The 14,820-nt window shown below is 25.7% G+C and overlaps 1 protein-coding gene across 1 annotated transcript; it reads left to right on the top strand.

Moving 5' to 3' along the window:
• The first annotated feature begins 9,493 nt into the window (after positions 1–9,493).
• LOC136083103 (deoxyuridine 5'-triphosphate nucleotidohydrolase-like) lies at positions 9,494–9,985 on the top strand. Its single transcript, XM_065802512.1, has one exon. It carries the CDS (start codon positions 9,494–9,496, stop codon positions 9,983–9,985), a length of 492 nt encoding a protein of 163 aa, XP_065658584.1.
• Positions 9,986–14,820: the final 4,835 nt, after the last annotated feature.

The raw sequence follows: 14,820 nt of genomic DNA, 5'->3' as shown, positions 1-14,820 counted from the left end.
CTCAGACTGTCATTGAAAATTTCATATTGAGTTTTATTTATGGTAATATATCTCATTGTTATAACTAGTAAAATAAATAGGTTTATTTAAATATTAATACTGTATTATTTTTGTAATAAATAAAATATATATAAATAAAAAATATCATTTTTTATAAAATGCCTAAAATAAAGGTATACTCCTAGATCATTAAACACTGTAAACATGGCACGTACAAAAACAACTGTTCCTAGAACAAAAAAAGCAGTTCAAACACAAACGAGTACAAAACAGAGTTCAACATCGACACAGACTGAAAGTCAGTATTTACCGAGTAATTGTAAAAGAATATTATCATGTTTACGAAGAACAAATAATAGATATAAAGATAATAAAACAAATCGCAAACTTGGAAGAGTCGGTAAAAGAATAAAACGTTGGGTTCATACTGCTGAATCATATGTCGATGTTAAACATCAATTAAAAGAAGCAAATATAAGACGAAAAAATAGAACCAAATAATAATGTATTTTATAAATTTAAATAAAAAACTCTCTTTATATCATATTTTAATTTACGAATTTGTTTTCTTCTCAAATGGTATTCGCTTTTTTTTTTCTAAAATTTAAAAAAATAAAATTCTTAAAAAAAATTTATTACTTTTTAAAAAATTTTTTTTTTAAAAAACAACTTACTTTTTTTTTCAAAATAATGTTTTCTTGCAGCGGTTGAGTGTTTTGTTGGTTAGTTGGTATTTCTTGGTTAGTTGGTATTTCTTGGTTAGTTGGTATTTCTTGGTTAGTTGGTATTTCTTGATTAGTTGGGAGTTGTTTAGTTGGTATTTCTTGTTTAGTTGGGAGTTGGTTAGTTGGTATTTCTTGTGTATTTACTTTCGGTGTTTTTTTGTTTTTATTAATTGTAAAGTCTATATCTGTGTTTGTTTCGTTAAAAATTTCATAGTCGATATCGATATCTTCGTAATCATCTATGACGATGATTTCTTTCATCGTCTATTTCATCGTCGCTTATAACAGTTATATCATTATCGCTAAATTCTAGTTCTTGTTCGGCTTATTCTATATTACCTGAAATAATTTCATCATTCTTCATAATTTTAGTCATTGTAAGTGTTAGCTTAGTAAAGCGTGCTTTTGCCATTTGGTTTTGATAATAAAAAACGCGCTTTTTATGTATAAAATTTAATCTCTACAGATTAGTTTGTATAAAAGACAAAGTGATGCAACTTTATTCAATGAAAAGAAAATGCTGTGTCATGATAGTTAAATTTAGAAAGTTTTAATAAGGCTTTTATGAAACAAGATTAAAACAGATTAAAAAACGAAGTAAACAACTTTTTAAAAAAAAACTCTACGAAGAAAAAACTCTGCGATAAGTGTTAAAACAACATGTTAAATAAATTCAAAACATTATGAACCAACACGTCGACGTAGCATAGTGCATTCGCTCGCCGCACTATGTTTCAATCGTCATGTCATTAGACCGTTGTGGGTTCGACTCTCGGTGAAGGTAGTAGAAAGTTTAGAAAGTTTAGAAAGTTTAGAAAGTTATATGTAAAAGCGTTGGGTAGAAATACCTGATGAGTGATGTCTAGAAAGTTATATGTAAAAGCGTTGGGTAGAAATACCTGATGAGTGATGTCTAGAAAGTTATATGTAAAAGCGTTGGGTAGAAATACCTGATGAGTGATGTCTAGAAAGTTATATGTAAAAGCGTTGGGTAGAAATACCTGATGAGTGATGTCTAGAAAGTTATATGTAAAAGCGTTGGGTAGAAATACCTGATGAGTGATGTCTAGAAAGTTATATGTAAAAGCGTTGGGTAGAAATACCTGATGAGTGATGTCTAGAAAGTTATATGTAAAAGCGTTGGGTAGAAATACCTGATGAGTGATGTCTAGAAAGTTATATGTAAAAGCGTTGGGTAGAAATACCTGATGAGTGATGTCTAGAAAGTTATATGTAAAAGCGTTGGGTAGAAATACCTGATGAGTGATGTCTGAGCGTGTGAGAACGAGTGAGCGCACGAGTGTGTGAGTAAGCAGGGTTAGGAAAACAGGCAGGACTAAGTAAGTTAAGTAAGGAATAAGTAAGTAAGTAAGTAAGTAAGATAAAAAACGGCCGTAAAAAATAAACACTATAAGAAAAATATAAGTAAGTAGGCCTACTAAGATAAAATAAAGACAGAATAAGTAAGGCAGTGTCAGGGTGACACAAAGTTTTTTAAGTTGTAAAAAAACATATAAAAAAAAAAACGAAGTCAAAAAAAAAAAGTTGAAAAAAATACAAGTCAAAAAAAAAAGTTTTAAAAAAAATACAAGTCCGAAAAAAAAATGGCTGCAGATGATGTTGATTTTTCGCGCATGATTGTAAGACGAATTTTATTTTCAAAACCGTCACTTCATAAAAGTAATTTAAGACCGAAATATTCGACTAAATTACCAAAATTTACAGTAGATGGGAAATATCCTTTTCATAGAGATGCTTTTTTTGAATTTTTTGATAGAAAATCTTTTGATGAAAATGAGTTAACAGATCCTAATAATACGGAATTAAGAACTTTAAGACGTAGAAGAAATAAAAAAAATTTAAAAAAATAAAGCGTCAAATTTGTAGAAAAGCACTGATGTGTTATCGAAAAACAAAAAGCAAGTATATAAATAATAAACAAAATCGAGAAATGAATCGAGTAGGAAAACCGATATATCGTTTTGTTATAACAAAAGTTGATCAAAATAAACAAAGAAACGAAATATTTTAAAAAAAATGAGACATAAAAAACCTAGGAGACATAGAACGGCTAAAAGATATATTTTTATTCATCGAAAACATTTACTTCATCCTAGACCTTATCATTCTTTAGTTGGTAGAGGGCGAAAACGTATATTGAGAAAACGTGGTAAAGGTCTCTTTGGTAACTTATTAGGCGGTATACCCATACTTGGTGATGTTTTTAAAACTGTATTTTAAGCGGATTAAAAAATAACTATAAAAAAGCAAAAACTTTGTAAACGTTTATTTCAAAAAATGAATTCACTGCAAGCGTGCAAACATGTACATAGAAGAACGCACAATAAAAAGTATTGTAAAAGATGTTTTATGAAAACGTTTCATAAACACGTAAAAGAGAATTTGAAAGATTATCTTCTAATATTAACAGAAGTAAAAAAGACAAAGAGAAACGTAGTTCAAAATTTAAGAACAGATACAAGTGATTATGGCGATTACATTTTAACTTTACAATATAAAGATGGAACGGCTGAAATTATTAGCGGTGAAAAGAAAAAAGGACATACAAAAATATCTACTTTTTTAGGTGGATTAGTTTTGGATTATGATGTTTTAAATAATTTATATACAATTTCACATGTAAAAAACGGTGTATTTTATGTTGGTAAAGAAATACCAAAAATAAAATGTTAAAAAATTTAATTTAACAGTGTTTTTTTTCTGTTGTTTTTTTAAAAAAACTATAAATTTAGTTTTTTTAATTTTTTTATTTAGTATTTTTTTTCATTCTAAAAAAATGGAGTTTAAAACTTGTTTACAAGAATTTTATAAATCAATTGTTAATCTAGAAACTTCTAGTTTAACAGGGAATGATAGTTTAAAACAAGTTCATGGAAATTTTAAATTATTTTTTCGTTTGGATGGTAGTAAACAAATCAAAATAACTCGAGTTGATAATAAAGCCCATATTGATTTTATTTATGATGAAAAGAAACACGAATTTGAAATGGTATATGAGGACTTTATTGAAGTTAACAAAGAATCATTTGATATTTGGCTACTCGAAGAAGAGGTCGTAAAAAATTGAATCTTTGTAAAGATTATCTAGAAAGTTTTTATTTTGCTATCTAAAAATGGATTTTGAAACTTATGTGACAGATTTTTATACTTATGCGCAATTGAATAAATTTTATGGTGTTGTGTTTAACGCTTGTAACTCAAAGGAGGATTTTTCAATATTATGCGCTTCAAAACATGGTTATTTTATTAAAGTAACACGATCAAATAATAAACTCAATATAGTTTTTATATATGAAGACGGTCAAGAAGATAGTTTTGAAATAACCGAAAAAAAGTTTCTAAAATTTGTTATTAAATCTTGGGGAGGATGGCTTATCGACGAAGAAGGACAAGACGTTATAGACGTAAGATACGACGAAAAGTTCGACGAGGAAGAGGATTAGCTGATTTTATTACTCCTAAAAATGTGACCAACGCATTACAAGTGGGTTCATTGTTATACAGTATAAGAAAAGCGTGGAAAGGCAAAAAAACAAAAACTGTTGTTCCAAATCCTGTTGTTATAAAACCCGTTAACCCTTATATGGCGTCAGACAAAGTGTTTGAAGTATATTAAAAAAGACATTTTTTGTAAAAAAAATATTATTTAAAATCTTCTAAAGAATAAACATGTATAAATCAAATATTGTGTTGTTTTTCTTCCATTTTTTTCTTTTTAAAACGTTTTATGATAATTGATTTTTTTCCTTTACAAGTTAAGCATGTCGTTTTGTGTAAGAAACTTTTTACACCTTTTTTTGTCGTTTTGTTGAATATCCAAACTTCTTTATTTGCAACATGTAAAGTGCAGTCTTTTAACATCGATATGTTTTTTTTATCTCTGAAAATCATAAAATATAATTCTCCGTATCCATTGCAAGTCGCACATTTTTCTTCAACGATTTCTTCAAGTAGTGTGTGTGTTGATCTCTTCATGATTTTGTTTATATTAAATTCAGAGCTAGCTGCCTTTTTATTTCGTTTTTAGTCATGATGTCATCGATAGGATTATCTAAAAATAGATTAGCAGTCTTTAAACGAGTATAATTGTTTGCATAAATTTTATCCCTTTCATCTTGTATCATATAATAAATATTTTCCTCGTTCATTACAGATGGAACAGCTTTAATATCTAATATGGACAATTTATCCCATGTAGCTTCGTAATTGGTTCTCAAGAACCCAGAGTCTTTTAAAAATCTTTTAATAGCATTTTGAGCTAATAATTGTTTTTCGTAAATATCATGATTCAAAGGAAATTGTTTTGTTTTCATAGACAATAGTTCAGGTTCCAGATTTTCCTGTTTTCTCATATATAAATGTAATTTCATGTCTTTTTCAAACAGTTGTTTAGCAGTAACGTCAAGATATTGAAAAAGCTCTTTTTTGATAAATTGAAAAAATGGATGAAGATTTAGTTGAATTAGTTGGGATGTATGAAGAGTTGTTACTTCGGAAAAATAATAATTTAACAATCTGCACAGTAAAGGTAAATAAATTTGATCAGTTAATAAAACATTTTCGTTGCGAAATACTAAAGCTACAAAATAAGCAGCAAACGCACCACACAAACTGCTATCATTCCATTGAAAAGGAAATTTGTTGTATGAAAAAAATACGTTTTGATTATTAGTCATTTCGCTATATTTTAAAATAAATTTTGTAAACCAATAAAATTCATGATTATCTGCTGTCCATTCTGTAGGAAAATGATTTGTTTGTCGTATATAAGAATTGATATCCATTTCGTTATAGTTAATATTAATAGTATTGATTTGTATATTGCTGCTTATTTCTTCTACTGCTTCAAACAAATGTGTATTAAATCTTAAATATTTTGGAATTTGTTGTAATACGCTTTCTTCTCCTAAACTATCAAAACAAAAAAAATGAGCTTTGTCTATTTTCATCAATACTCTCCAATGTTGACCTGCTTCTTTTGTGGTTTCATTGTTGTAAATAATAAAAGAACCATTTTTTTTCATATTATTAATAATATGAATATGAGTGCGAGTTTGACTCAATTGATCAAAAGCATAAATTCCTATAAAATAATCTTTAAATTCAGAATTTTTAAAAAAACGAAATAAAGAATCATCAGTAGCCATTTTGTTTATTCTTCTTTTTCTAAACTAAAAAACTCGTAATAAATATAGTTACAATAGCGTGTAATATATTAACAAATAAAGTTTTTTTATCGCTGGTTCCTTCTTTTATAATTCCTTCAATGTTTCTTTTAACAGATTTCTTTTTTAACGCTCCATCTAGTTTTTCTATCAAAGAAGAGACAGTAGGTAATATTTTCGTAGTAAACGTATCTACAAAACCATCTGTTTGATCGCCATCTGTTTGATCTAAAGTAGGTTTGATATCTTTTTCAACCAACAAAATAGTGAGTTTAGATTTATAATATTCAGTTATTTTGTTATCACCAAGAGGTTGTTCTTTCAAATTATCAAAGCGTTCGAGATGTTTTGAACAAAGTTGTGGATTTTCGAGCAAATGTTTAAATTCACTATTTTTAAAACATTTTTCAATACTGTAGGAATTTAATGTTATTCTTTTAGAATCGAGTACATTTTGTAAAAAATCGAATGATTTTTTATCTGTATAATGTTCTTCTTCTTGAATATCAGACGAGGGTGAAGAGTTTCCAGATTTGATTTCTTGATATCTTTTAGATACTTCATCAAGAGCGCACACTGCGCAATTGTTATGAATTTTTTTAATAATGCTATCAACGCGATTCATTTTTTTAATAAAAATGTATAAATTTTTTTAAAAAACTTTTTTTTATACTTTTTATTCATTTTATTAAAATAATACGCTTATTTTTTAATAAAAAAAGCTATTTTTTTAGTTATGGATGTTAGATTTTGAATTTATTGGCAATCAAGAGATTCATATATGGGGAAAAAATTGTATTAGAGAGTTATGTCTACGCTCAATTAGCGATAAGCAGTTTTATCACACGCAAGTAATACCTTGTGTAAAGTTTGAAGAGTTGGAAGAAAAAGATAGAAAAGTATATTTATATTGTCTAAATAATATTCATGGATTAGAATATTATCCTACTTTTAAACACACTGACGAAATCATATTTTGTAGCTCTGTTTTAGATTATTTAAAAGCAATATTTTCAAAATTTGAATATAATCTCGTTTTTTATAAAGGTGGCAATATGGAGAAAGATGTGTTATGTGGAATAAAAGAGCAAAAAATATTTAAGTTTGATTTAAATAGATTGTTATTCCCAAAAATAAGTAAATTACCTACATATTTTAACAACGAAAGTTTGTGCTTAGAACATTACCAACACAATCAGACAAAAGAACATACACACGAACATTGTCCAAAATATGAAACATTTATGTTCGCTCTTTATTTAGAAGATTTTGTAAATGGTTTTATAAAACATGATGATATACAACAGTATACAGAATTTAATGTTCAAGAATATTCGAATTTTATTAAATTAATAAAAGACAATATCATTTGTATTTACATATTAAAAAAAGAGAAATGTGAATGTTTTAATAATATATTTCAACTAAACAAACTTGTGTATCAACTTTTCGAAATGGAAAAAAAAATAAAAAATAAAAAGTGTCTTGTTTAAAATCCTTCCTTCGCAGTCACATAATATTTGGTGTAGTGAATGTTTGCGTGAATAGGTTGTTTTGATACTATTTTGTTGTTTTCGTAATTATAAACATCGTCTTCTTTTCTGTATAAAATCTTTGAAATGTTAAAATTTCTTTTAAAGAAAAAAAACCATTGAGCTGTAGGAAACATTTCTATCAAACTTTTATCGTGAAAATTGCAGCGATCAAAAGCTTTATAAATATAAACTTTATCATCTTCTATACGGACTTTTTCAAATATAAAATATTTATAAATAGGAACAGGTGTATAAATGCTGTAATAACCATTTTGAAAAACTTTATCGTTGTATGAATAATAAAGTGGTTTTTCTATGCAAGCAGGATACTCATTTTGTAATATTTTACAATTTTTCTTCAATTCGTCATATTCCCATTTGTTAGTTATATAAGGAAATAAAAAATAATATTTTAAGGTTTGTTTAAGTTTACTTTTCCACGAAGTGCATTTCTTTTCTGTATTTTTTGTTTTGCAATAAAGTTTATATACTTTAATAAATTCATCCAATTTTTTTCTTTGTTCTTCGTATTGCTTTTCTACTGTTGTTTTTGTTATATTTAAAAAATCATCGTTAATCAGACGACAAACTTCAAACATACTAATTCTCCATGATGGTGATTGTTCTTCAAAAGTCATATCGCAACGAGAAGCTTTTTCAAATAAATGTAGAGAATTTTCATAGTCTTTTGCTATGAAAATGTAGTATAAATCAATCCATTTTTCTTCTTCCAAATTTAATTCCAAATTAAATTTTTTTAAATATGATAATATAATATCCTGCCATTCTTCATACGTGTTATTTAAATGATGAAATTCAAATAACAAAGGATGTAATTCATTATCAGGATAAAAAAGTAAAACAGCTTTGATTAGATTTTCGTCTAGTTGTTTGCTAGTCATTTTCTCTTTCAAAAATGAACTAGAATATTATTTTTTCAACCTTTTATATAGGAAAAAGAATAAGAAAAAACAAGTTTTTTGATTATAAAACAGGTTTTTTTAATTCAATTAAAAAATTACAAAAAAATAATTATTCTTCATCTTCTTCTGGTACTTCAGTTTCGGCTTTTACTTTTTTTGCAGGCGTTTCGTTTGTTTCTTTTTCAGCTAACTCAGCGCAGACTTTTTTCAAATTTTGATTTAAATTTCTAGGAACACCATTTTTATTTATTGTGTTGTGAAAAGAAGGTTCTATAGCCATTAATCTTTCATATTCAGTAATATAAATTTGATCGTCTTCTTTTCCTAATCGTATCGAATAATTGGTAAAATCAGCTGTTTTTAATACGTGAGTTTTAGGGTAAGCTATTGACACATAAGCTTTGTGTTGAGCAGCTTGCATATTATCCATTAAACTTTCCAATACTTTTTTGGTCATTTTGTTGTGATTAAATTTAAAAATTGCATTATAAGTAACTTCGCCATTGGGCAATTTAAAATTGTTGTCGTCTTTTGATAATTTCAATAAATCTGAATAAATAATTTGTTTTGTTGAGATCACACAGATCTCTGTATTTCCATGGTAATAAAATTTCACAGCCTTCATTTTTTGGTTTGTAGATTAATTCTTTTTTATGATAGATAAATTGAGCCAACGGTTTAAGAGGAACAGTTGAATATTGTTTATCTTTTATATTTTTTTCTTCTTTAAAATCAATAAGCCACAAAGTAGCTGCGGCTAAATCTGCAAATTTAACATAGGCGTTATCGTTGCAATAAACAATTTCAAACTCTGACATTTTTTGTTTAGTTGTGTTTTGAATAAATTTTTAAATGAAAATGAGCTCCTTTTATACTGTTTGAGTTGAAAAGAGAGATTAAAAAAACAAGAACTAAACAAGTTTTTTAAAGAATGTAAAATATGTTACAAAAGTTCAAAGTTTAAAGTGTGGTGTGATAAAAAACTTTAAACTCTGTACTTTGATACTTTAATTCTATTTTAATCGATTAGATTAAGTTGTCATGACTCCATTTTTATATAAAAAGGGGAAAAAATATCTTGTTCAAACATCTTCTGTCAAAGTAAGCACTAGTGTAAAAAAAAGATGGATAAATGCGATCAATGGTCTTCTGATGAAGTAAAAAAGATTGAAATAAATGATACTATAGAATGGTCTTTTTATGAAACAAAAAATAGTGCTTGTTTTGATCTAAGAAGTAAACTTGAATATACACTTCAATCTAATCAACGTGTTTTAGTACGTACTGGAGTATATATCGATACAATAGATTCAGATTTAGTAGGTTGCATATTTTCAAAATCAGGTATAGCTTTTAAATATGGTGTTGTTGTGTTGAACGCTCCAGGAATAATAGATCCTGATTATAGAGGTGAAATTAAAGTGATACTAATTAATCATTCAAATGAAGAATATATTGTTAAATCTGGAGATGCTATTGCTCAAATGGGATTTGTGAAAATGTATAAAGCTGTAAAAAAAGTAATAGAGTTTGATGGTTGTGCTTGTCGTCAAGTAACAATGCCAATGATTAAAAACGTTGAAAGAAAAGGCGGTTTTGGTTCTACTGGAAAATAATATTTTGTATATTTTTTTGTAAAAAATGATTAAATTTGATTCTTCATTTTCTACATGAGATGTAGAATATGTGGAACATATTTAAACATGAATTGTAAAATATTTTTTGTAATTTTTTTTAGATTAGTAAAAAAATTATGGAAGATAGAATTGAATTTGATGGTATTTACGTAAAAGAAAATACACAAAAAGAAAATGTATCACCTGCTTTTACAGTTTTTACTAACAATTCGAATTTTTTAATGAATGGATTTTGTAATAAAATAAATGATTTAGAAATTCGTCTGTCCATTTTAGAAGAAATGCACAACAATGATGGTCATGGTAACAAGATATGGATTTTTGAAAATTTTTATAAACAATTTAAAAACGAGAGCAAAGATTATTACAGTGTACCATTTTATTTTAAAAATTATCAATTTTTAATGAAATTATCACTTAATATAAAATGTGATCATCATAATAAAGAAGAAATAGGTTTGTATATCATATTGAGATCTACACCTTATGATGCTGTTTTAAAATGGCCTTTTTTAAATCACAAAGTATCATTGAAATTATGTGGTCCAAATGGTAAACAAATTAAAAAATTTTTTCTTACAGAAAACAATATAGCTTTTCAAAGACCTCCAAAAGATGGACAGAATTGCGGTTATGGTTTTTGTGACTTTGTAAAAAAATCAGATATTGATGAATATTTAGTAGAAAATAATTTGTATATCAAGTGTAAAATTCGATAATTTTTTTATTATAATAATTTTTATATCAAGTGTATAATTTGTAAATTTTTTTAGACAACTAATTAAAATGATTCAACATCATTGGGATACTCTTCTTGAACAACTCGTAAAGAAAATAAAATCAAACAAGATTTGGATAATGCTTGGGAAAGTATTTTTAAACTTGATTATAAACAACATTCTCGTTTACAAAAGATAGTTGGATATGTAGAAAATAAACCAATTATTTCATTTAATGACGCTCACGATAAACTCGATAATGTGAAAATGATTTTTAAACAAACTATTGGTAATATTTCGTTGGATAATCTAAATGCGTATTTGATTGTTTTTGTTTGTATTCGAGAACAATGTGAATGTTCAAAAAAATATGCAAAAGAAATTTTTGACAATGAATATATGGATCAAAACTTAAGTTTTTTTGAAGAAAATTTTTTAGAATTATTAAGTTTTGCTTATAAGTTTATTGTAGAAAAACATTTAGAAGATCATTTTAAAAATTTATCCATTTTTAACTGTTTTTAATAAATGTTCTGTTTAATTTGTAAATATTTTTTAGATCAATTAAAAAAACATGGAAACTGTTGTTAAAAAAAATAGTTGGGACAAATATGAAATCGAACACATTAACAAATTTGGAGCAATACATCATTCTGAAAAAGAATTATGGGATTCTTTGAAAAAATTATCTCAAGAATTTTATTTTCATTTTGTTATCTTGCATGATTTTATAACTATTGATGTACATCAAGACGGAATATTGAAGGAGATTGAAAAAATAATAGAAGCAATAAATGAAAACATCACATTTATAAAAGAAAATGTAAATTTGAGAAATTTGTTAACAGAAGTGTTATGTTATATGATTGCAATTTCCAATGTTGGAATTGAAGAAGATAATTTTATTGTATCAAGAGAAAGAGAAGAATTTAACAGACGAGATCAAGCTATGTTTTCACATATAAAAACTAATATTGATATGAAAGATTTTAATTATTTATCCATTCACGAAGAACGATTATTGTTAAAAAAAACAATTCAAAATTATTTTATCACTACTTTTATAAACGTTATTAAAGAGTAAAATTTTTTTGTATATGTAAACTTTGTCTTTTTAAAACTTTGTACTTTAAATTTTTTTGTATTTTTTAGATTAACTAAAAAACTTGGATTTAATTGAAAAATATAGATTTATATCTGGAAAATACAACAGTGATAAATATAGAAAGATGGATAAACTGAATGCTGATGTTGCTGTTCAATATAAAATAGTAAAATATTTTGTTGATTATGGTGAAGATTTTAAACACTTTGTTAATAATTTCCATGACGACATTTTAAATGAAGCTATAGATGAAATGAATAAATTAATACGAGAAGATGCTGATAAAGATTGTTTTATAAACAGATTGAAAACTTTACAAGTGTATATGCAAACCATGTACAAATTATTTACGACAAATCGAGAACATATTGAATGGCTTAAAAGTGAAATAGAAGAAGATAAAGAAAAACAAGAAGAAAGAGAAACGGCTATGATTGAGTATATTGAAAAAAATGTTCCTGAATTTCGCAAAGAAATAATGAATCATTTTTCTTTTGAACATAAGAATGAAAAAATAATACGAATTCGCGAAGAATTACAACGTTTATTTATAAAAACAATGGAATATTTGAGCACTTTTTTTGCAGAATAAGTAAGTTTTTTTTAATTTGTTAGATTAAATAAAATTTTTTTATTGTTTTTTTAGATTATATAATAAAAAATGGAAAATGAAATAATTACAAAAGAAATTGAAAATGTGAAGATATCTGAAAATAATTGCAAATGTGAAGCTCTTTGTACAGAATGTCAAAAACGAATTCGGGAAATAATTGACGTGATATCAGATGTTAAAACACTAACCAACTCTTCTTCCTAAATTTTTTTTATTGTAATTTTTTTATATTAAATTTTTTTTTCAGATTACATAATAAAAAATGGTAAAAATAACAATACGAGCAAACAATAGTTTAATGACACCTGCTGTAATAACATCTCGAAATATAGAACTATGTCCAAATTGTGAAAAGACAATTGTTTATGCAACAAATAAACATTCCAAGACTAAAATTGATTATGCAATGAATGAACATTCGAAGAAATTTTTTCATAAATAAAAATATTTTTTAATTAATTTTTATTGTAATTTTTTTTAGTTTTCATAATAAAATGTCATTTAAATATCATGTTGAAAATTTAATTACAAAGCTTTTGATAGACGTGGCTGTTCTTCACGATGATAGTCCAACGATAAAAGAAATGAGAGAAAGTGTGGATTCTTGTAACGAAGAAAATTGTTCTGGTTTAAAACCTTGTGATTTTTGTAAAAGAAATTTGGATTTAATTCGACAATATATCGAAGAAGAAAAAATTAAACAATACGTACTTAAAATATTTAAAAAATATACTAAAAAATATAAAGAAGTATTGGGAGTTAATAGAGATTTAAATAGTAAAGAAATGTCTCAAGAAGAATTTGATAATTTTGTAAAACAAGTGCGACAAATCAAACCGAAAAAACTACGAGTGAAAAAATATTCAGAATATTCTTTAAAACTTTTATTACAAGGTTTTGCGGAATTGTCACTTTCAGGATGGTGTTTAGGTCAACGTGATTCGGAAATATGTGAAAAAGTTTCAAAAAAAATAAACTGTATGGAAACATTGCTCCATGTTATTTGTAAACAACGTGATTTTGTATACGAAGCTCTATGTAAAATTGCACAATGTGATTGTTCTCCTATTTGTGTATTTTGTAATTTGAATGCTTGTCATATTTATGTTAGATTAAGAAGTATTTTTGGATATAGTTTTTTTGGTAGAATTTTTTAAATACATATTTTTTTTAGATTACATAATAAAAAAATGGAAATGGAAATGGAAGAAACGATATTGAAAGCTTTGAATAAAATCAATTTAACTAAAGAACAACTTTTGGAAATTTATAATAATCAAAAGAAAAAGATTGATTTTTTGGTCGACTGTGAATGTAAAGAATATGACGAATATAACAATCTTTGTTTAAGTTGTGATTATTTAGTGGATACAGTGAAAGAATATTATGATATGATATTAAAAGTTTCTAACAAGAGTGGTTTTTCAAAGTATTTTTTGAACATGGCTTTTCCTATTCATAAATATGAAATAAAAGAAATGTTTAAATGTAAATGTCTAGAGCAATTATGTTTTGAATGTGCAAATAAAAAGAATTTTATTTATAAAAATAAAGAAAGTTTTTATAATGTCAATTATGAATATTATTGATTTATTTTGTATTTTTTTTAGATTACATAATAAAAAATGCCTCAAACAAGTTTTGCAGACTTTGATGTATATAAAGAAATAAGGGATGCAGATATTGATTTTGATGACTTTTTGGATTATGTCGCGAAATCGGATACAAGTGGTCAAATAGAAAAACTTATGTTAACTATGGATGCATGTGAAAATAAGTGTAATGCTGAAAAACCGTGTGAATCTTGTTTTGATATTTTTAATAAAGTAAATATGTATATATACGAAAACGAACTCGCAAAAAAATTTCAAATGGAATGCTTACAATCTTCAGACTAATCATCAAACTAATTTTTTTGTATTTTTTAATTTTGTAATTTTTAATTTTTGAATAAATTTTTTTTAGATTACATAGTAAAAAAATGTCTAAAACGAGCTTTGAAGATTTTGATTTATATGCAGAAGTATTCAAGAAACATCTTGATTTTGATGATTTTTTAGAATTTGTTGCAAAATCAGATGCGGGTGGTGAATTAGAAAAAAGTATATTTTCTATAAAAGATTGTGAATTTTGTAGTCTCATTCAATGTGGTATCGAACGATATTTTTGCAAGACTTGTCAAGAAATTATTTTAAAACTAAAAAAATATATATACGACAATAAACTGGTGAACAAATATCAAATGGAAACAAAAAAATAAAAATTTTTTTATATTTTTTTTTAATATAATTTTTTTTAGATTACATAAAAAAAATGGAAAGTAATATTAAATTGAGTGCTAAAAAAATTGGTTTATCAGAAGATTTGCTACGGAAAA

The sequence above is a fragment of the Hydra vulgaris genome, chromosome 08, assembly GCF_038396675.1.
Source record: "Hydra vulgaris chromosome 08, alternate assembly HydraT2T_AEP".
Taxonomy (NCBI): Eukaryota; Metazoa; Cnidaria; class Hydrozoa; order Anthoathecata; family Hydridae; genus Hydra; species Hydra vulgaris.
Note: the sequence above shows the minus strand (reverse complement) of the source record. Positions and strands in the feature narration are given on the sequence as shown.

Coding starts and splice junctions, on each gene's coding strand:
- LOC136083103 (XM_065802512.1), top strand. CDS start 9,494: ATGGATAAATGCGATCAATGGTCTTCTGATGAAGTAAAAAAGATTGAA.